Source organism: Phymastichus coffea, unplaced genomic scaffold (assembly GCF_024137745.1).
Source record: "Phymastichus coffea isolate CEN01 unplaced genomic scaffold, Cenicafe_Pcof_1.1 PCOF00111, whole genome shotgun sequence".
NCBI lineage: Eukaryota > Metazoa > Arthropoda > Insecta > Hymenoptera > Eulophidae > Phymastichus > Phymastichus coffea.
In genome coordinates this window covers 308455-330577 of record NW_026706922.1, presented here as the reverse complement: position 1 = coordinate 330577, position 22123 = coordinate 308455, and the positions used below count along the sequence as shown (strand labels likewise).

At 44.3% G+C, this 22123-nt stretch overlaps 3 protein-coding genes across 8 annotated transcripts; 1 reads left to right on the top strand and 2 right to left on the bottom strand.

Annotated features, from left to right (window-relative positions):
* The first annotated feature begins 208 nt into the window (after window positions 1-208).
* On the top strand, window positions 209-3401 carry LOC131670488 (5-demethoxyubiquinone hydroxylase, mitochondrial). Of its 4 annotated transcripts, XM_058946125.1 has the most exons (5): window positions 209-432; window positions 867-1035; window positions 2078-2229; window positions 2419-2592; window positions 2858-3401. In XM_058946125.1, the coding sequence occupies exons 4-5, from the start codon at window positions 2433-2435 to the stop codon at window positions 3286-3288; spliced, it is 591 nt and encodes a 196-aa protein (XP_058802108.1). In that variant the 5' UTR covers window positions 209-432; window positions 867-1035; window positions 2078-2229; window positions 2419-2432; the 3' UTR covers window positions 3289-3401. The 4 variants fall into 4 exon arrangements, with proteins under 4 accessions (XP_058802108.1, XP_058802107.1, XP_058802110.1 ...); XM_058946124.1 differs by lacking the exon at window positions 2078-2229; XM_058946127.1 differs by lacking the exons at window positions 867-1035; window positions 2078-2229.
* On the bottom strand, window positions 1679-5535 carry LOC131670487 (protein shifted-like). Of its 2 annotated transcripts, none has more exons than XM_058946122.1 (6): window positions 5223-5535; window positions 4778-5020; window positions 4211-4411; window positions 3439-3591; window positions 2286-2381; window positions 1679-2210 (listed from the first exon to the last, which is right to left on the bottom strand). In XM_058946122.1, exons 1-6 carry the CDS (start codon window positions 5383-5385, stop codon window positions 1984-1986), a joined length of 1083 nt encoding a protein of 360 aa, XP_058802105.1. In that variant the 5' UTR covers window positions 5386-5535; the 3' UTR covers window positions 1679-1983. The 2 variants fall into 2 exon arrangements, with proteins under 2 accessions (XP_058802105.1, XP_058802106.1); XM_058946123.1 differs by having other exon boundaries at window positions 4268-4411.
* Window positions 5536-11440: 5905 nt separating this feature from the next.
* Window positions 11441-21861, bottom strand: LOC131670560 (neuroglian). 2 transcript variants are annotated; one of them, XM_058946250.1, is made up of 11 exons: window positions 21687-21861; window positions 20167-20272; window positions 19748-19880; window positions 17360-18775; window positions 16467-17284; window positions 16122-16380; window positions 15722-16042; window positions 15261-15640; window positions 14923-15192; window positions 14557-14646; window positions 11441-14152 (listed from the first exon to the last, which is right to left on the bottom strand). In XM_058946250.1, exons 2-10 carry the CDS (start codon window positions 20219-20221, stop codon window positions 14558-14560), a joined length of 3741 nt encoding a protein of 1246 aa, XP_058802233.1. In that variant the 5' UTR covers window positions 20222-20272; window positions 21687-21861; the 3' UTR covers window positions 11441-14152; window position 14557. The 2 variants fall into 2 exon arrangements, with proteins under 2 accessions (XP_058802233.1, XP_058802232.1); XM_058946249.1 differs by lacking the exon at window positions 14557-14646.
* Window positions 21862-22123: the final 262 nt, after the last annotated feature.

The following is a 22123-nucleotide window of genomic DNA, read 5'->3' as shown; positions in this document are numbered from 1 at the left end:
TCGGGCCGACTCGCTCGTGGGCTGCGCTACTCGCTGGACCCGTTCGCGATCTCGGACAGTTGGACTCGTAGAGGCGTGAGGGCGCGAAGCTGTGTCGCGATGGACGGTGTGGGCGCGCGCCGCGCACAGCCATGTTGAAGCCTGCGCTTTGGCGTTCAGGCCCAGCAGACGATGCTGCAGCGTCAGGTATATGCGGTCGCCACTTACCTCCTCCTTTCTCCGTCCGTATCTGCGCACTAGGTCCGCGCGCACCAAGTGTCTCGCCGCCGCCGACGTTGCGCACTGATCGTATAGTACCGCGAGTAGCAGAGCTGCTGCCAGAGAGCTCTATGCCTTCGCCTGCACGAGCGCTGCCGAGCGGAACTGCTGCCTTTAGCTCGCTGCTCTGAACAGTCTATTGCTTTCTCTGTCTCACTCTCTCTGGATTTTAGTGTTAGTATGAAGCGTGATCCGACCTCGCGGCTACGCAACGGACTATATACACTGCGATTTTTAGGGCATTATACGTGCGACACGCGGCGGTAGAGAACTAACAAGAACTCCACACCAGCGATAACGCGTGTGCTCATTGGTCGAGCCTCAAGGCGCCGCGATGCCGAGACGCGATACCTTATTGGCCGACACTAGCATCACGTGATACAGTAACAATCGGACGCTCTAACATTTAAATTTCAGTGTAGCACCATTCATTCTTTAAAATTATCTTGCTCATTTTGCTGTTTTAGTTTTTACGGATAACGCAATATCATTCGAGTCGTCAACTTTTTTTTCCGAAAAAATATTTTTATATCGAAACTCCGATGCGATTCTTTTCCTTTAGTTGGTTTCTCAAATTATTTTAACTGATTTACTGATCTTATCTACAGGTGGGTAACAGTTGACTGCTTATAAAAACAGACAAGAAAGATGAAAGTTGGTTTGGCGATGTTAATTAATGTTTATTATATACATCCCGTGAGTGTAGCCTAAACGCGTGTGTTTGGCCATTTGCGCGATGTGCTTGATGTTATTGACAGTGGAATCGATGATCTGAAGGTTCGTTAATTAATATTCTAAGAAATTAGAATTGTTTTTATAATTAACGGCGATATGTTGTTTTCATGGCAGAGTCAACTTGCCAAAAAGAAATAACATTTAAATGGTTAGAATTACCTAACCTCGCCCGGCTTCAATTTATTTCGGGATTGTGTTTATATTTACTTTTATGTTTAGGAATTTTCGTTAAAATTTTCATTAATTTCTGATTTGTACAATTTAATATCGTGGTATTTTTACTATCTTTCATTCAAGTAAGTCTTTAATGTAGCGTAATTTGAAGCAATAGCTTTTTTTCATTGTTTTACTATATAGGTATGTACATACTACACTCCCAAGTCTATATATGTATATATTATTTCACAATTTTACTCTAATTCAAAAATTGAAATATCACTGAAAATTCACAATAAACATTGAATATTTATTTGTCTTATAAAAATTGTAATATCTTTTACATCTATCACTTTTGCATATAAACATTGATATATTTTATATATAAGAAAAGCTGAAGTAAAATAAACATTACTATGTGTAATAAAAATAGTTGTATTGTTTCTAAACAATCATTACAATACATCTAACAAAATTAAATGATATTTAAAATAAAAAAATAATATAATTAAAATTAAAAAATGGTGTAAAGCAGCTTTACATATCACATCTCTGGTGGGGTACGTTCCACAGTTAACCATACGAGTTTGTCATTTCCTTGTTGCGGTATCAAAAACAATGTATAATTTGCATTCAAAACTACATCTAACGTTAATTTCTTCCATTCAAACATAGAAATGTACATATCACATTAGTTAAAAAAACAGTTTTTTTTCAAAAATAATACTGAATTCATCTTTTGTTTACTACAACTCAATGGATCATTCTTTGATATAAGAAGCATTTATCACTGAGAGATAAGTAATATACCGCAACATGGCATTGATTAGCCTTTCAAGCCCAAGGTTTATTCTTATTGCACAATTTCCCAAACCATCCTGGTTCACAAAGACACTTGTTGTCTGGTTGGCATGTACCATTCCTACAGGGCTTTGTACAAGCTGAGCGTTGAGGTGACCTTCTGCCAATTTCACAATGATTGCCTTTGAAGCCAGTTGGGCAACGACATATGTTATTGCCTTTGCACTTTCCACCATTTACGCAAGGAATCACACATTTTGCTGCAATAAATTAATAAAAGTAATTATAACTTTGCAAATCATATTTCTCAACTATCATTCAATCAGGATACTTACAAAATTCACATCTCAGTCCAAAAAAGCCTTTAGGACATTCACATGTGTCTTTTTGAACACACTTACCACCATTTAAACATTTTTCTGCGCAAATACCTAAAATTATAATATCATTAATCACATCTTGTTATAGAATTAACAAAAAAAATGTTGGGTGTAAGAAGTCAAGCAGCTCGTTTGATTTCCACAAACTCTGCGGCTCCACTGAGGACAAAAAAAGGAAGACTAATGGAGTCAATAATAAGAGTTGACCATGCTGGTGAATTGGGAGCAGACAGAATTTATGCCGGGCAGATGGCTGTATTAGGTAAATAAAATAGTTTTTGTACCAAGAAGGCCGGGAAGCCGAACTGCCGCCCGCGTGAACGGGTAGACAAAATAGTACACACGCTACGTGACGTAAAATGCAAGCTCACAGCTCATGTTAATCACCTTCGGTTTCGTCTCTGGTGTCAATTTACAGTAACTAAAGGCTTACTAATACGTTACCTCCCTAGACGTATAATGTATTATTTCAATATCTATTTGTCAAGTTTGTATTAAATATTAATCTATTAAATCTTCATCTGCAGGGAACACAGCATCTGGTCCAACGATTCAACACATGTGGGATCAAGAGAAGATTCACAGACAAAAATTTGAGGAGCTTATCAAAAAGCACGGGGTTAGACCAACCATCTTCTTACCAGTTTGGAATGTAGCAGGATTTCTGTTAGGTGCTGGCACCGCATTGTTAGGTCAAAAAGCGGCGATGGCATGTACGGTAGCCGTGGAAAAAGTCATTGTTGAGCATTACAATGACCAATTGAGATCGCTCATGGATATCAGCGACGAGAGCGACAAAGAGATAATGGATGCGATAAAACAGTTCAGAGATGAAGAACAGGATCATCACGATACGGGATTGGAGCATGGAGCAAAACAGGCGCCTTTTTATCAGGCAATAACAAATGTTATCGAGGTTGGATGTAAGACAGCTATAGCAATATCCAAGGTTATCTAGTAGTGTTAGCAATTAGATATTGATTTTCTAAGATTTTACAAATATGTTATGTTATAAAGAATTGGCGGGTTAAATTACATCTTGTTATATAAAGATAAATAAATAAAAGAACGTTTTCGATAAAAACAATTTATGAGATATTATACAAACCTCCTTCGCAGTAAGGTCCTTGAAATCCCGGTGGACAAGAACAAACTCCTGGAGCTGTGCAGTTACCCCCGTTCATACAGTTCGGATAACACAGAGCTTTTTTGCAGTGAGGTGGTCCCATGTATCCGTAAGGACAGGGCCCCGGATTAGGTTCTAAAAATTACAGAGATAAAATGACGTTCGCAATCTTTTTTCGAACGATGTAGAGCGTTTGCATATCAAACGAAATACTTCCTTTCGGCATTTCGTAGATGGATGTTAAGGGGGCATAGATTTATTAAATTTAATAGGACAGAAAAGGCAAAGAAAATTTCTCGACCGAAAGACGCAAGTATTAGCGGACCGTGATTGGAAACGCAAGCCGAGCGGCGATCATCCCTCGCTGTTCGCGGAGCAGAGCCGCAAAAGGTAAATCAGACTCCGCAATGATTTCCACCGAGATTTGCGCACATTTCCCCGGAAATTGTGCGCGGGAAGACGAAAATGCAACTCGAAGATTTTCGTTTCAGCGCGAGGGTCAAAGCTCCCTTCACTTTAGATTCGAATGAAAAGGCGTTCATCTACGCCGTCGACGTTTTTCATAATTCGCTCGATTAATCCTCATTTCGACCAATTGCGGTTCTCTCCACGAGCGCAATTAACGCGGCGGAAGTCCTGCGTGGCTTCACGAGTAATAAAGCAGAGAGACACTCGAACTGGCGAGGGCAGCAAGAAGTGATGAGGGTGTGGCGGGGAGAGGGGGGGATTGATCGATACACTGGTGATACAGAACTGTATGTGCGAGTGGTGGACAGGTGGTGGTGATCGTGGGCGCGATTGACGCACTCACCGCGCACGGCGCATTCTTTTCTCAGGCTCAGCCGCAGGGGTGTCCCGTTCAGTGGCTTGTTCTTGCGCGTCTCGATCATCAGACCGATCCCGAACGACGCCACTCCCGAATTGTTACCCGAGCACGGTAGTAGCACGCTGAACTCTGCAACACATCCATGATCATTAGTTTTTTAAAGTGTACTAATCGATTAGACATTTAGCATAACCATCAAAGCGTCGACATGCAGTTCCTTTCGGAAAGCTCTCGCATTGAATTTGAGGCCAACTGTGATTTAACGAGTTGCCGCGATTCACGTGTCTGCGAGAGGTAGGCGTAAGCGACGATCAATCGCGAGGAATGTCCAACGAGCCGCTAAAACTCAAGTTGGTAAATCGACGTCGCGCGTGGTAAACTTCCGCGCTTATCTCGCGAGCGCTTGGTGAGTCGCGCTCGGTGCTTTTGCGCGCCTTTCCACCGAACAGACACACACACACACACACAAGTGCACGCCTACTTGCCGAAAATTACCTTTCTGTCGTTTGGGCACACGGCCCTTCTTCTTGATGGTGATCGAGGGCGTTTTCAATATGGACTCGTTGAAGGACTTGAGCAGGAAGAAGTTGTAGAAGTACCTCTTGGCGCCGGACTTCCAGGTAAAATTCACGTACGACACCTCGTTGGGTATGATCGGCAGCTTGGTCTCGAAGTCGGGATCCAGCAGGTATGGCACCACACGACCCTCGTCGATCGCGTAGATTTCCATCTCGACACCTGGCCAACAGAGACGATCGTGCGATCAGACGCTCGCTGCGCAGTTCCGCTAATGCTGCCACGGCAACGCGCGGATCGGTCGAGCGAGCAGCGCGGGCCCCAGCCGCCGATCGCAAGTCCGACGCGCTGTGAAGCGCCTCGTCGCGTCGACGCTCCTCCTTGCGCGCGCGAATCCGCCACCGACAGCACGAGGCGCACTCACCGCTAAACATCTTGATTTGCTGGCGATCAATCCAGAGAGTCATGTCGCCGTCGGGCTTGTGGCCACCGCCGCCGCCGCGACGATGATGATGGCGCGCCTCGATCAGGAGCAGTAGCAGCAGCAGCAGGAAGATGAGCGTCGCGGAGCCAGAGCGGCGCTTCATGTCGCGCGGCTCGCTATTGTCCTCGCCGAGCAGAGCAACGCAGCAACGACCGAGAGGAGTCAGCCGCGCGCGACCGTCGTCGTTAGCGATCGGCCACGGGCGCACATAATCGGCCGCGATCCTGGCAGCGCGCGGGAGAGCAGGCGACTCGGCGGCGAACGGAGCGAGACTGAAGGCAAAGGAAGGCCGCAGCCTAGCTTACTACCCCTCTCTCTGTCGCTCGCTCTCTTCCCGGCTCCCGTGCGATGCATCTCTCGAGCGCGCGCTGCTGTTCTCTCCTTCGCTCACCGCTCCGCGCGCAATCGGTTTTTCGGTAACCGGTTATTGCGAGTCGACGCGGACGAGGCCCTTTTTACACCTCGTTAGCGCATTGTCCCTCTTCCTTGCCTTGCCACTTTTTCTCTCTCTCTCTCTCTCTCTCTCTCTCTCTCTCCCGTCGTCTTTCACGCGCTGCAAACGTGATTTATAAATTGGATCGTGGGAGCTGATTGTCTTTTTCTTTGGTCCGCGCGCGCACTTTTTTGGGATCGGCCGAGCACGCCCAAAGATCTCTCTTTCTTCTTCCTTCTCTCCCCTCCGGCGATCTGCGTTCGATTATTTATTCGGTGCCCCGCCAGTGGCGATGCTCTCGCGATGATTATGCCGAAATTCCCGATTTCTAAAATTGGTGCAGCGATGAAACACGCACGGACGAAAGCTCGTGTTACAAAAGCCTTTTTACACGCAAACTTGCGTCGGTTGCGTTCACATTTGTTTTTCACCCTTTTCTAGGCCGAAACAATTGGCCCACGGTGTATATCAATTCTGAATGATTTGAGAGCTTCGAGGCATCGCTCAATTCAAATTTGCCATTAGTTTTGTAACATACATTTGTTCAAACACATTTCTCGCAGCATCAAGCTTTTTTGGAAACTTACTGCCAGAATCGGATTTTACAGAACAAAATACGTCTCACATAGTATTTTTTATTGTCGAAACACATACTCTTCTTAATAAATTATTAAATAATCAATTTACCAGAATTCAAATTTTCCATTGGTTTGGCACGATTAATTTCTTTAAATAATCGGTTAAAACTGAGATTTTTGCAAAATAAATGCCGGAATCGGATTCTATGGAAAAAAATACGTCTAGAATAGTAACCTTACCTGTTCTGCTTAAATTTTATTTTGTTGTATCAAATTCTTAATATAGAGAACAGATACTAAATAAAGGAGCCTTAATATTCATTAGTTTCAACAATATATTTGCTTACTTACACGCTACACCACCTGATGGTTGAAGTTTGGACTTTGAAGTGCTCTTTTTTTCTTTATTTATTTTATTCTTATTTTTGTACCTTTCCTTCTAATTAGTATTAATTTTTCTATAGCAGGTTACCAAGATATCCGTTAGCGATATCACTATAGATCCCTTTCTTCCGTTGAAATTATTAATTAATTATTTAGTTAATTATAATTCAACAGCAAACTGATCTTGATAGTTGATATTTTCGTAGCATTTATAATATAAGAATTAACGACAGCCATATCCATGTAATAGTACATTGGATCCCACTATTTTATAACCCAATCACATTTTTCTCTTAACTGATCAAATCGGCCTACGCCATCCACAATATTCTTAGTTAACAATTTCCAGCTTTTTAATTCTTTTGCAAACATTTTAAAGAAAAAGGACATTTCAACTTTATTTTTATCAACAGAATGTACATTTATACAATTAAAAAACGTATAAAGTCATGTTCAATATTCAAAATGTATTCATTTGAATTACCATTATTTGAATCACATTTTTATCAGAATATTTTGGATAAGATGCTTATTCACAAGCTCAATTGATTATTTTAATGAATGTCACTGTAATACTATAAATGATTTCTTGTTGCCATATTGAAACGATAGTTTCCAAAAAATCATAAAACGTCCGTAATTTATAGTTCTATTATGATATAAATCAGCACATTTTACTAATAAAATATAGTTGGAATTCAGTCACCTGAGATATTTATATACCAAAAATTTCATCTAAAGTAAAACTTGCTGTTTTGTATCTTAACTATTCTAGAACTCTATAGAATTGATTTTTTACAGATAATAATTTGTTAACAACAAGATATATTTGAACGAGTAAAACTACTATTACAAACGTATTTTTCCCGTAGAATCCAATTCTAGCATTTACTTTGCAAAAAAAATGAGCTTTAAAATATTTTGATGGTCGTTAAAGGATTTATTTATATCACAAAATTAGTTATTTAATAATTTATTAATAAGAATATGTACTTGGATGTAATTTTGCAAAAAAAAACTTAATTTTTCAATAATGTATTATTTTGAATTGAGCGATGCTTCGAAGCCTTAAAATCGTATATGTAGCTCATCCGTACCAAGGCACAATTCCTTTGCCTTGGAAAACGGTTAATTAAATACGCCTGTTTACGACGTACCTCGTTGATATCCAATTACGATACCAGCTGAATTTTCATAGCCGACGGTAGTTCGATACTCATATCGAAGAAAACGAATGGTAAATCTGATTAATCGGGAACTACGAGTGGACGCTACATGGCTCGATCCAAATAACGTAAGAGAAGTAAAATTGACGTTGGTGAGCCGCGGCGAATTTGCATAAAATCCTCAATCCTCCCGAGACAAGCACAAAATAAACGAGCAGATCGACGAGCATTCTTCATTATAGAGCGTTATGTTATTCACAAAATGCCGTAAAAACCGTAACGATTCGCGGGCAAAATTGAAGCTTACGTAAGAAGCCTTGTCGTCTGCAGTCTGGAGTAAGACGCACACTGTAAAATGTGGAATAGCGAACGAGGGCAAGATTGGCGAAGTTTAGCGAAATCATCGAAGAAGGCTCGCAAAAGCCGCGAAGATGCGGCCGAAGGGAGGAGAGCGGCCGAGGGACCCGTACAAGGAGTGTTATCGCGACGAGGCGCGCTCGTATATCATTCGGCGCTGTCGGGCGGCGGCGCGGAGCCCTAATTACGCGGCGATTTTCCACTGAAGTTAATTGCGAAGTGTTTCTCCGCTGAAGTCGACTGGAAGATACGAAAACCCGGCCAGGCCGTGTCCACCGACGGCCGAGGTTGTTGACTTTGGCCGGCGTTCCCTTTTTTTCGCCCCGGGTAATTGGCGGCCGCGCGGGCTGCCACCGAGGCGGCTCAGCTCGCGCGCGATTCGATTCGGATCGCGCGTCGGAGTTTTCCTCGCGATCGGCCAAAGAAGCGGCCGCGGCCATCATCCTCCCAATTAACGGCCGTCAATGTTTTTTGCTCGGGGCGAAATCCTATGTGGGTCCAAGGCGCGAGCGCGCGTCGTGCCCTCGTTAACGTCACTCATCATCTCGCTGGCGGGCCCGGAAAAGAAAGAACAAGAAAAAAACACGAGAAAGGAGCCTCGCCACGCTAAGTAATAGAAAATATCTTGCCCGCGGCCGGCAAAAACGCTGATCGAGTGCGCGAGAGCAAGCAAATAAAGGACACCTGCGCCGCCAGCGCTCCGCTTCAAAGTAATGGGCTTTAAGTAATAGCCAATTATCGCGGACGCGTCGTTTCGCGCGGCTCATCTTTTTTCATCTCGCTCGAATTCTCAAAATCAAGTTTCCCCGCGGTCGAGCGCAGAGAGGAGAGGCGAATCGTAAATCTCTGCGGCGAGAGCCGATCGCCGAGATCAGCGCGCCTAGGAAAGTCGAGAGACGTAGGGAGTTGTCTCTTTTCTCTCCTGGCGTCTCGCCTGCAATCGACACGCGCGCCCCTTTCCTCGTCGATGCGATCAGGAAGAACCGCTCGCACGGAAATTCGCGCAGCGTCGGCTGAAAAATCGCAGGAGGAATGCCATGCTGGGAGAACGCTCGCGCGCGCGGCGAGACGAGGCGAGGCGAGGCGAGGCGAGGCGAGGCGAGGCCAGGCCAGGCGCGTACGTGAGCAATGGCTACAACAATGCGCGCGAGATAATCCACGTCGAGGTATGCTCGCCATCAGTCGCAGGGCGGGCTGCTGCTGAACCAGCGAAAATCTTTGTTTTTCTTTTGTCTTGCTTCTCGCGCGTTCGATCGTTGCTTTTCTCTCGTGGCAGACGCGCTGCACGCCGGCACTCGAAAAAGCACAAGTGTCATAACGAGGCCGGGCGATTCGCTCGATTTCGCAGATCGTCGACGTCGCGGCGCGTCCCGACAACCAGCGCCAAATCGCAGACGCGCTCCGAACTCGAGGCAGAGCTAGTCCGCCCGGTGATAGGTCCGCACGCGCGCGGATCAAGTCGCACGCGGTCGAACGCGATATCTCAATCGCCGTGTCCGCGGGCGCAGTTGCCCGAGCGAGAAAGAGCGCGCGCGTGTGTACGTGCGCGCACGAGCCAACAGGTTTTTTGGCTCGAAGGAGCAGCGATGAGCGGCCGATAGTGGCGTCCATTGTGCGTCGCGCCGGGCCCCAACAAACGAACCCATTGTCGTGCGCGTTGTAGCTGCCGGCTTTGCGCGCGCTGGCCAGCGGATTTCCGTGGGATAGCTCAGCAGCGCGCCGCGACGGCAGGTACACGAGAAAAGACGATCTCCGACTTCTTTCGATGAGGATCGCACGCCCCGTGTTGACATGCCCACCTTTTGAGTGCAAACTTTCTCGAGCACCAAAGGAGAGGCTTTTACGCGCGACTTCGTCTTATGAAGCGCGCGATGAATACGTTCAACGTTTGGCTTGTCGGCCAATTCGGGCCACGCCAATTTCGGCTTCGACGACATCTAATTCGCGAATGGATCACGCGCAAGTCCTTTCCTCTCTCTTCCGGCCAACTAGTTAAAAAGGCTTCGCACTGCCAAATAATGAATAAATAAATAAATAAACAAATAAAAAACAGAGAAGGAGAAGCAGAAAAAGGTGGAACTCGGAGAAGGGGAAAAGAATCTTTCGCTAATTGGACTGGTGGCCATAAAACGTCCCTTTTCTCGCACGTATTATTAGACACGGCTGCGAGCGCGTGTGAGAGAAAGAGAGAGGACGAGAGTGCTTTATCCGGCGCTTGTTACCGCCACCTCCTCTTTCGCATGGCTATCCGTTCTCTGGCGTAAAACTCTGGTGCGTGCTCGAGTATCCGCGCGCGTCCCGCAGCACGCGTGAAGTCTGGCGAGGGAATGGCTTGATTGATTCGTTTTGTAGAGGAGACGCAGCTCATTCTCTCTCTCTCTCTCTCTCTCTCTCTCTCTCTCTCTCTTTCTCTCTCTCTCTCTCAAGCCAAGAACGCGTTGTTGGTTTTTTCTTCTTTATTCTCACGGCTTTTGCGAGACGACGAATACTTAACTATGAGAATCGAAGCGCTCTTATCTTCATCGAACTTTGCGTAATAGCCCGGCGAATGAAAAACACGAAATCAAACGGCACTTCGGCGGATACGCGAGTCGGGAGGATGGGGAGAGGGGCTGCGAAAATACCGACGTTAACTAACATCAAACAATCGAGAATATCCCTTTGACTAGTCGGGCGCCGTAGCGGCGTCATTCGAGAGCCAAAGCTCTTTACGTAAGCCCCTTTTCGAACGCGTCGCAGCAGCTCGCGTGTCGTCGCTTCCCTTTCTGCTTGTTCACGTGCGCCCGCGGACGCGGCGGATATCAACAAGTGCCGCTGGCAGAAAACCTGTACCCCGCGTGCTTAATTACGTTATCGCGACCTCCGATCCCTGTGCGTGCTTCTTCTCTTTTTCATGGGACCCGCTTCGAGTGCTGCTACTGATCCTCCAAACCACGGGGGGTCTTTTCGTCTTCTATTGATTTCATTTTTTTCTACCACTCCCCCCAAACTCTCATGCACTGACTAAATCTGAATAAATATTTTTCGTCCCTCAATTGTTTTTGCGAGCAAGTCGTAATCTTGCAAATCATAAAGAGTGAATTGCATAATATCTGAAAATTCGGCAGTCGGCAAAGCTATATTGTCTACTATCGTTGCAGTGCATGTCGATTGTAAAAATTGCATTGAGGGCTGACATAATACATATTTGACTACTTAAATTGTTGAGTAACAAAAGAAAATACCAGATATTTCCAACTCCTCTTTATTGACGTGAGAGTGAATGCAGATGTTACACAACAATACGACAATGTGATTTAAGAACAAAAGATTTTCTTTTATCATTATCTCAATCTCCAATGAAAGAAAAGAAATCTGATAGATGTTCAAAGGCCACAGTAGATCCAGGCTCAAATACTTATATTTATACATCTCAAGCTAATTATGAACAGAGGGTAGCTTTATGCCAGTTAAAATTTTTTCAATGAACACGCTCTCAATCGACTGGCTGTATCTACCGGTCTTTGAACCTTCTAATATACAAAAAAACTTCCATCCGATTTTTTTCTTTTTAGCGGGGCAGTGAAAAGGGATGGCCATTACAATATTCGCACAACTTAAAACGACGAGTAAATCTTACAAAAATCGGGGAACTAAAGAGAGAGGTATTACAAAAAACTTAATACGCGTTCGCAGTTAAAACTAACAATAAAATCGTTAGAACGCATTTGGGTGGTAGGTACAAACGTCGCAATAAAAAAACTTGATAGATTATTCATCGCTTGGCTCGTTTTCTTCATGTGCATTTGCATGTTAAACTCGAAGATAATTACAATACAGTCATACATGTACGTGGGTGAGTTGTCGGTGAATGACTTCCAACGGACAGCGACAGCGGCCACGATAACAAAAAAAAATCGAGTCCGCCTTTTGAAATAGTTTTATGTTTCTGTAGTTTCTGTTATTACATCGTAAAAAAATTATCGTCTTACGCACGAGTGCACTCGACTACATCGCTCCTTCTCCAATAATGTAAACAAAAAGTCGAAGTAATCGAGCCTCGAGCGTGAAACAATGTATTCGTTTCTTAATACTAACAAGGGAGTACAATGTACATTTGAGAAAATGCGCGCGATGATTACGATCTTACAATTACGTCGGCAAATGATTATGTATAATTGCAATACACATCGTAGATTCGTCGAGGATGCGCTGAGAGTCGATCGCCGAAGCTTGTAAAAAATCAATTTCATGATTCTTACGTCAACTTTCGAATAATAAATAATTTTGTACCTTACACTTAATCTAGAGCACACTAAAATTAATTTGTTATGTTTGCAAGATTTCGCTACTTGATAAATCACATGATCAATCAAACCTACAAACTAAACATTTTCTTTTTCATTTGTAAATAATATCAAAAAGTTCCATTTTAGAGATTCGTAAACTAAACCTAGAGAGAAAAATAGCTGTTCCGACACATTCGGCGATCGATTCGCTTGTCACCTTTGATTTAACAGTGTAAATAGGAAAGGGTTTGCTCGGCATGTTAGTTTTCTGATTTTTCAAGCGTCTTTGCTAAGTCGATGGCTTTATATTGATCTCGTTCCTTCTTTTTTCAGCTTCATATACTTTCTCTATACATATGTTTCATACTATTATCTCAATGTGGGAGATAATTGATATCTTTGCTATTTAACATTATTCTTTTCATCTCTATTTGTTTTTGTACTGTGAAATGTAGAAGGATATTCCGCGTGAAAAGAAGTAAGACTCGTTATCGAGAAGAAAACAGTAACCAAACGGACGTTCGAAATAATTAAAATAAGAGCAAGAGATTAAAAAACGCGTCTCATTTAAAAATAATGATTAAAAATCCATCTCTAATCACTTGTATGAAAAATACTGGAAGTTTCCAACGAAGGGAAGTTAGCTTACATATATATTTATATAATATATATAACAAGATATTTCTTTCTTTTATTATTAAAAACAGATTCAAAATTGAGGAGCACGACGGAAACAAACAAGTGAAACTAAAAGGCAAACGAATAAAAATCAAAATCCAAGTTATCAATTGTCAAAATCGACAAAGTACTATAAACAATGATTAAAAACGTTAGAAAACTGTCGTGTTTTTTTTCCTACGCAGATTGCGATATCGAACGCAGATGCGCGTAGTTCTGTTAAATAGAAATATAAGAGAGCGGTCGTTATTCACGCGGAACGCAATGCTTAGCAAATAACAACATTGCTACGTAGAATTATCATAAATTACAATTTACATATAGCTGCCCCGGTACGATAATGACTTTCATGACCGCAAGGATTCATCTCGCCTCTCGAAAAAAAGAAATGGAATATATAAATTTCTATAATATATTTTGTCTATATATTCTGGATTTGCTCTTTGATATATCAAGTAATCGCTGAGCACTATGTTTCAACTATCATTGTCGTTTGAAAAGTAAATGAAAGTGAGGCGGGGAGAAGGCTTTTGTTACAAAACATTCTGTAAAAATAATCGTAGTAAAAAATATTAAGAAGGAAGTTTAACGCTTAAGAACAAAAAGATCGTTCTCCTCTTTTGATTTCTTCCATCTAAAGCGCATTTCACGTACAAAAAGCAACGTTTAGAGGCCCTGTGATCACGATTAATTACTACAGTGCATCAATAATAGATAATTTTGTTTTTCTCAGTCAGTAATTAAAGATTAGACGTGCGCGTGTGTGTCTGTGTGTGTGTGTGCGTGTGTGTGTATGTGTATGTATGTATGTTGCGCCCAGCGAAAGCTGCATAGTCTGCGCCATTTGGATGTGGGCACTCGCGAGGGCTGTTCTTGTTTCTCTGGAGGTCGGTTGATTACACGTAAGTAGCCGAAGTGCCCATTAGAAGAGGCGGTGGAATCTCTCCCATCGGTCTGCCCTTCGGCCCGTATTGACCAATGAATGATCCGTCTTCCGTGAAACGTCCTAAGATAAATTTTAACATTCAGATATTGCTTGCGTACTTCGGATGGGTAATAAAATTTCCAATAGAAGAAAAAATCGGAACAAGTCATTCATTCAAAAGTTAAAAAAAAATAAAAAGAAGACGGTTTTTCTTTCCAACTAAAACAAAAACACTAAAAACAGCTCAAAAATTCTTGAAATATACTTATGATCGTTGAAGTAGCTCGAAGGACTCGAACATTCGCAAAATTGTATGTTTTATGAAAGAATTCTGTTTTTTCTTTAAAAACCGGAATGATCATTAGATGTGAACTTTGGTGAAAAAGTGTGCGAAATTAGAAGTAAGTAGACACTTAACAATAGTCAACAAAAATATTGAGTTTGCGAGTAACAGTGAGCGATGTATGGTGTGAAGTGAGACTTACCTTAGACAAGCGTGGCAAACGCTTGAGATTTCGGAGGATGCTTCCTATGTCGTCCGTACTGGCCAATGAACGAGCCATCCTCGTTCATACCTTTCAGGTGATAAATCAAGCAACAAAAAAAAAAAGAAAAACAAAACCAAATGGGCAGGACTGATGAAATTAGGGCATTTTCAAGTCAAGGAATTATTACAAAACTAGTCAAGATCAAAATAAATATGTAAATAAATCGAGCGAGTGACTCGTGGCATTCTCACATCAAGCTCATGTATCGTGAATGGCAAACATAACACGTTTATAATGGCTGTAAAACTGACTAAATGGGGCTGACTAAATTGGCACGCAAAAAAAATGCAAACTGCCTCATACCCGTGTCGCCCTCGACAAATTCGACCATCGAGTCGGTGTCAGACTCGGGGTGTTTGCCGTCCTGATGAGACGAAGAGGCCATCGATGTTCTGCCACCTGCGGATTTGCCGTCCAACGGTTGCGAATACTCGTGGAAACCTTCCTCGGGATAGTCAGCGCGGCCAGCAGCTAATTCTCTTTCGTGTACGGCATACTTGCCGCCTCGATTGCGTTTGATGACGCACACAATAACAAGAATAAACAGCAAGAACGCAATCGCCAGCATCATTCCTGCACGCAATTGGACGTTGTTCAAGTTATCGTGTATGGCGAAAAAAATGAAGATTCGCATGACTCACCGATGAACCAGCCAGTACTAGCAACGTTCTCTTGTGCTTGTATGATGGGTCCCTCGTTGTAAACTAAGTCAACGGTCTGCGGATCACTTTCAGTGTAGTATTCTCCATCCTCCGCGACGAGAGAAACAATATAGGTGCGCCCGCTGTCGAGCGCGCGAATTTCAATTTCGTTTGTCTCTTTCTCGCGGTCCGTCTCCGTGTTGATCGTTTCACCTACCAATCGATACTTGGCGAAAAAGTGACTTCCTGGAAAACCATCCGATTTAACTTGCCAGACGATTCTCAAATTCGTTAGTCCACTCTCTTTAGGAATGGCATAATAGGTGAAGGTTGGCTTGTCTGGAGGTCTCGATGCTGGCGTCATTTTCTCCACAAAATAACTGTTTCGTATTTCATTATAATTAGTTATTTCTCTTTCGATTCAATACACGCAATCTAAACGTGTATATATCTCAGCTTACGCTTGTCCTTCTCCAGCGCCCGTGGTAGCACGAATGATGATGCGATACTTTGTTTGCGGATTGAGACCTGGTAGTTTGGCAGAAGTAGCTTCTGGATCACGGATTTGCGGATGTCTTTCCATTTCTGGTTCGATTTTTGATCCGTTCACCTTTTGAAAAGTAATTTTGTAACCTGTCAAAATACCATTGATCTCGACAGGTTTGTTCCAATGTAACATCATTGCTGTGGAGCCGACTGGGTATGCTTCCATACCCATTACAGTTCCTGGCACTCCTTCCGGCGTATCGAAACTAATTACTTCCGAAGGTGGCCCATTGAATCTGAAATTAACAATTCTATTAGTAAGTTGCAATTATACATGTAAATATTTTCACGTAAATGAATGCTAATTCCATTTACCGTCCATTGTAAGCCTTAATTCTGACGTAATTTTTGCTGTAAGGAACAAATTTATTGACCAAAGCGTAAGTCTTGACGGCTCCTTCCACATTATATTCCCGCAAAGCTTCCTCGCCATCTCTGTCGGTCCAAGTTTCAATTTTATAGCCACGTAATTCACCTTTCACTGTTTCGTCGGGAACCTTTGTCCACGATAACAAAGCTGTCGTACTAGATCTCACCTCGACAAGAGTAAAGTTACCTGGAGCTTGCTTTGGCACTGAAATGGAGAAAAGCCATGCAATACTCATAACACAGTACTTCGAAATATATTCGATTTGCTTCAGTAAAATAAATTCATGTTACCATCTTCCCCAGAGTAGCCAATAATCTCTTGCGGCGGTTCTCTACACTCTCCTCTTTCGTTGATCGCGCCAACCTTGATTTTGTATCGTTGGTAGGTGGGTTGGTTGTTAACTTTAAGGTAATTCGTTCTCCAATTGTGTATATCCTCGATAGTCCACTTTTCTCCGGGAATATCGCGCTTGTAGTAAACTCGGTACATAAACTTAGGCGCGTTGTGCTCGATTTGCGGCATAACAGTCCATTTAATGACGAGATTTTGCGGATCGTCACCCTTGCCCTCGACGTTGTCAGGATTCTTGTAAGGCACGTCAGGTAGGGTTGTACATACGGTACTGTGTGATGACGGTTGGGACGGTCCAATCTTATTCCAGGCAATTACACGGAATGTGTAGTTAGCCCACGGAGTCAATCCAATAGTGTAACTTTGATCGGTGGCAGGAACGTGATCTTTGGCTATTTCCCAGGTATCTGGCGTAAAAGATGTGTTATATTGGATGGAGAAACGTAGGATGGCCGAACGACTGTCGCTTGTAGGAATCCAGGTAACGTGAGCATCGTTGGAACCACACGTCACGCCGAGGAGTGTCGGTGGATTCGGCACGTCTTGTACTATCAGGGTGGCTTGAGCTCTAGCTTCATCCAGGTCCGTACTGGCGACACAGGTGTACGTACCGGAATCCAACTCAGTGGTCTTGGTTATCATTAGCGAGTTGTCGGTACTCAGAATGAAACGCGGTTCAGATTCGAAATCTATTGGCTCGCCTTTACTCAACCAGTCAATTCGCAGTGGCAATGTTGAGTCCGTTACAGCGTTACATCTAAATGACGCCAGTTAAGATTAGTAAAAATTCATACGTCAAAGTTTGAATCAGCCAAATAAAGCTACAACTCACCTGAACGTTGCGGTATCGCCAGCAGCCACCTCATAATCTTCGGGCACATCGGTGATTTTCGTGTGTTCTTTAACCGCTAAATGACCGGTTGCATTTGCATTACCGAGGTTATTTGTCGCGTAACAGCTGTACTCGCCAGCATCGGAGAACGTTACGTCTTGAATCTGCAGATCACCAGTCTCCAATGTTCTGTAACGTCCACCGGTCAATTCCTGGCCATTCCTTATCCACTTGACGGCTGGCTTTGGTGCACCAAATACCCGGCAGGTCATCTTAATCGTTTTACCATCGACAGTCGACTCGTCCATTGGCGGTTGAAGAATTTCCGGCGGCAGAGCCAGCACGTTCACGTACACGTCTTTGTAGACATAGCCGAGGGAATTGGTGGCGTTGCAACCATAATTGCCGGTATCTTGCTTCCTCAAATTCTTGAGTATAATTCTGCCAGCTTTCGTGTATCTGTTCTCATTGGGTGGACTCTCGGATATCGGTTTGCCGTTGTGGATCCACTTGATTTCGGGTTCCGGCACACCACTGGCCTCGCATCTAAACTCGGCAGTCTCGCCTTCGGCGGCGTTGACGATCTCTGGCTCGACCGTGAAATACGGCACGGACAAAACTTCTAGATTGATCGAGTACGATTGGGCAGATCCAACGCCGTTGGACACGTCGCACGTGTAGACGCCCTTGTCATCGAAATTGACGTGTTTGATGACCAGAGACTTGCCGTAGTTGCCCTCGGTCACCCGGTCGCTAGGCCGTATCCGCTGTCCGTTTTTACTCCAAACGGTGAGCGGCAGCGGAGTGCCACCGTAGATGCAAAACAGCTCGATCTTCTTGCCGCGCAAGGCGACCTCGTTCTTCCTGCTGACGTATTGCTTGACGGGCTCGCGCTTGTTAGAACTGGCGATCGCGCCGGTCGTGGCCACCTCGAGGATCACGCGGTTGCCGACTTTGTACTCGTTTCTGAACAGCGACGTGGCGGCACAGGCGTAATAGTAATTGTCGGACGCGTCCCACTTGGTGACGTTGCTGAACCACAAGTTGCCCTCGGGATCCAGGGTCATGCGCGAGTTGTTGATGGACTTGATTCCGCCGTTCATGTCCTGGATCAGCCAGTAGACATTGGGTTTCGGCCAGCCGTCGGGCGGCTGGCAGGTGAGCTTGTAGGGGTCGCCCTCGTTCACTCTCATCGTTTCCGGTGGCTGGTCCTTGAACGAGTTCAGCTCGGCTTTGCGCACGAAGACCGAGTTGGAGGTTGCGACGCCCCACTCGTTCTTCGCGAAGCACTGATATTGTCCAAGATCCTCGTCTCGTGGCTTCGAGATCACCAGCGTGCCTCGGCCCGGCTGCTGCGATATGCGATCGTCGTAGGCCTGCCATTTGAACTCTTTGCCGTTCTTTATCCAGTCGTATCTGCAACGTGCGAGTAGAGAGCGCGTTAATCGTTTCCGCTGCGGGGAAATTGCGCCTGTCGCGAGTTCAAAGTGGAAATCTTTGCCGTTCCCGGGAAACGTACTACGAAAACAGAAGCACGCTACGGCTAGCGCTCTAGTTTGCAGGAATGCATGTAAATTTTATGTGGGAATCAAACGTACAGGGATACATTTACGTTGCGACGTTGCTTTGTCACGGCCGAGGCACGGAGAGAAGCGTAGTGCCTGTGCGCCTCATTTGAATAATGGGGCGGCGCGGCCGGTGTTCTACGAACGACAATTACCGAGATCGATTCGGAAAGAGCGCGAAAGCATTTGCATTTGCCATTGGAACGTATATTTAATTGAGTATCCAAACAGCTGGCCGATCGACGAACGATGATTCGGATGAGCGATCGACGGCGTGCGCTCCGGCCGACAATCGGAACGATGCAAAGGTTTCAATTTCACCAGAGCGTCCAGCAGCGAGTGAGGAGAAGTCAGCTAAAGAGACGTTACGAGCGAGCGGCGAGAAATGACCACTCCCATTGAGCAAGTGCAGCGCACGCGGTACACGTATGCGAGCGCGCGCGCATGTCGTCGTATAGTCAGTTTAAACTGCCGGCGGTAGCGCGAGCGAGCGGCTATGAGGTCATCCGAGTAATTAAGAGCAGCAACTCTGGGCTTCGCTTGTAATGCACACGCCGGACACAACCCAGTGGGAGAGTGAGAGAGTACAGAAGTAAAGCCGAGTCCCTCTCGCACGGATGAATGACTTTTGGCTAAGATGGATCGATGCACGCAATTTCAATCCCAAACCATTGCTGCAATATCTTGTATGACGGGCTACTGTATTATTCAATTACAAATACCGCGTGGCAGCTTTTTTCTTACAAATGAGATTATCCGTTCGTTTACGAGAGCTCATAAAAAAAGAACGAGAGCGAGAGAGATAACGATGTATAACACTTACGTAGGTGCCGGCTCGCCTTCTGCCTCACACTCAATGAGAAACGGCTTCTCATTTTCATTAATAAAGACCTGAGCCACTTGAAACAAAAGTTCGTCTGTAGGTGGTTGCTTTGAAATCCTCGGCGGAGATTGTGCTACAAGTAAATTTTTTTCAAATTAATAGCCCCCTAAAAGCAGCATTCTAGAGTAATTTGAAATTCTAGCGGATGGAAAAGTTGTAGCATTGTAGAGAGAGGAAGTAAGGCAAAGGTATAGTGAACTTTAGATTGTCGTAGGCTTCTAGCAATCACCAGGCAATCAATCTTCATTCCTCTTTCTCAAGTGTGCACAATAAAAAATCATGTCAAAATTTGCAGATTGAAAGAAGCCAATTTGGAATCAATCAAGATGGAATAATATTTCAATAACAGTGATACTCACTTAAGGCTGCGACGTGCAGCACAAGCGTTGCCACGATACATATTGTGAGCCTCATATTTGCTGGCTAATCTTGTACTGCTTTTGCTGGTTCTGTTTCACTCTCTACCTAAAAAATTCAAATTAAGCAAACAATTGAAACTTGCCTTGGAGTGTATCCACTGTAAAAGCTTGACTCCTATATTTATCAAGCTTGATTACTGCAGCTGTAGTCACTACTCAAAGGGGCTTTGATCGCTGCTATATGTGACTATGTGTAGCTCTGCTAGATACTATAGCACATCGCAAGACTTATCAATTGACTTATCAAGGTCAACGAAATTTATCTCCCAAACTCTAACAGGTATTTGAGAGCTAGACCTATGTCATCATTCATGATTAATGAATTCCAAAACAATCATCTTATTGTACAGTTATTAATTGGGGTGTCTCATTGTATAGTTTATGTTGTTTTATATTCTCAAAAAACACATTCCACTCAATTAATCTCGTGTAAAATTACCCTTGTAAAAAGAAGATAAAAAAATTGAACTAATCATTTTTTAACAATTAATAAAGAAAATTCTAAGAAAAGCCATTGCCTTAGTTTTCAATTATTACTCATTTTCTCTACCAAGTCCGAGACCATTTTCTCTCGAAAGCTCTTTAATAATTGAAGTACACTTGTCATCTTCTAAAATACTGTTTTCAAATGGCATCGCAGCTCCCGATCAATCTGACATATATAGTGGCCGTCACAGGGAGAGAAAGCAAGAGAGCGCGAAGAGATAAAGTATTTCCAGAATAAAAACATTGACTGACCATTTGTGTATTGAAATAAAAGATAATTTTCAGCGTTGCGCAATGTACGTATGGGGTGACACAAAATACCAGTGCGTACGGCAATTGCACAAGACTTGCATGCACAATTATACATCTGGAACCAATAACCCTACTTGAAACAGGTAAACAATATCACGTCAAGGCAGAACGACACTCGTTGATCGAAGCCGGTACGGAATGGAATCTTGTTTTTTTTTTATTTACCTAATTTTCAGTATCGACCAAACTAGTTTGGATGACCTCATCGTTAAGCGGGCGGCCTTCACGACGACGAATATAAAAAAAAAGAGAATTTGCGACGACATTATTACGCACGAAAATAGAGACTGCGGTCATAAATGGGAATTGCACACGTAGGAAACCCTTAATTTTTATCATTACCTACGAGCCCTCTAGGTGTACCAAGAAGAGCGTCTCTCTCACAAACAATGATCAGAAAAAAAGAGAGGAGAGGGGGGGGGGGGGGGGAGAGAATGAGAGTAGCCAGCAAGCGTGTGCGCGCTGCGCGGCCAACACCCGTAAACGTATCACCTCTCGTACGTATCACGCTTTACCTGTGCCACCCATCGATCGCTGGCGAAAGAGAGAGAGAGAGAGAGAGAGAAAGAGAGAGAGAGAGTGAGAGAGAGAGAGAGAGACGCTCATTGAACCCAAAAGTGCACACTAGTGAAATCGCGCGCACTCGTGAGTCGTGGACTTACCGTTCGTGGATTCGTAAATCCTGCCGGATAAGGAGGATGAGCCGTCACCAAGCCATCCTGGTCGCGCCTTTGAACAAATTTTTTTTCCACAACACTCGCGCACACACACACCACACACTTGTCGAGTCGCAGGACTCGCTCTGTTCTCGCGAGGCTACGGAACTATAGCGCGGCTCTGCCCGCGCCCGACTCACCGTTATTCACCTTTTGCCGCTTGTGCGCTCTCTCGGGCGTGGAGCTGCCGCGAGTGCGCGCGCAGCGACGGTGGGGCGACACTTCAGCGCGCCAAGTACGAATTTCCACGCTCCGTCGCTGGTGACGAGCGTGGGAGGCTTTTGCGCTTGCGAGCCACACAGACGCGATCAGACGTGTGTGGTGTGTCGCGTGGGAGGATGACTCAGAGGGGACGCGCCGCCGGCGGATGAGTATCGATTCAA

What these genes read in the sequence shown, in the direction of transcription:
- LOC131670487 (XM_058946122.1), bottom strand. Translation starts at nt 5,385, where the DNA reads ATGAAGCGCCGCTCTGGCTCCGCGACGCTCATCTTCCTGCTGCTGCTG. An exon ending in GTCCACCACTCGCACATACA is followed by an intron (nt 3,592 to 4,210) that starts GTTCTGTATCAC and finishes TGTAATTTTTAG; the next exon opens with AACCTAATCCGGGGCCCTGT. An exon ending in AGGACCTTACTGCGAAGGAG is followed by an intron (nt 2,382 to 3,438) that starts GTTTGTATAATA and finishes TTATAATTTTAG; the next exon opens with GTATTTGCGCAGAAAAATGT.
- LOC131670560 (XM_058946249.1), bottom strand. Translation starts at nt 20,221, where the DNA reads ATGAGGCTCACAATATGTATCGTGGCAACGCTTGTGCTGCACGTCGCA. An exon ending in ATTAAGGCTTACAATGGACG is followed by an intron (nt 16,043 to 16,121) that starts GTAAATGGAATT and finishes TGTTAATTTCAG; the next exon opens with ATTCAATGGGCCACCTTCGG. An exon ending in ATTTGTCGAGGGCGACACGG is followed by an intron (nt 14,153 to 14,922) that starts GTATGAGGCAGT and finishes AATTTATCTTAG; the next exon opens with GACGTTTCACGGAAGACGGA.
- LOC131670488 (XM_058946127.1), top strand. Translation starts at nt 2,433, where the DNA reads ATGTTGGGTGTAAGAAGTCAAGCAGCTCGTTTGATTTCCACAAACTCT. An exon ending in CGGGCAGATGGCTGTATTAG is followed by an intron (nt 2,593 to 2,857) that starts GTAAATAAAATA and finishes CTTCATCTGCAG; the next exon opens with GGAACACAGCATCTGGTCCA.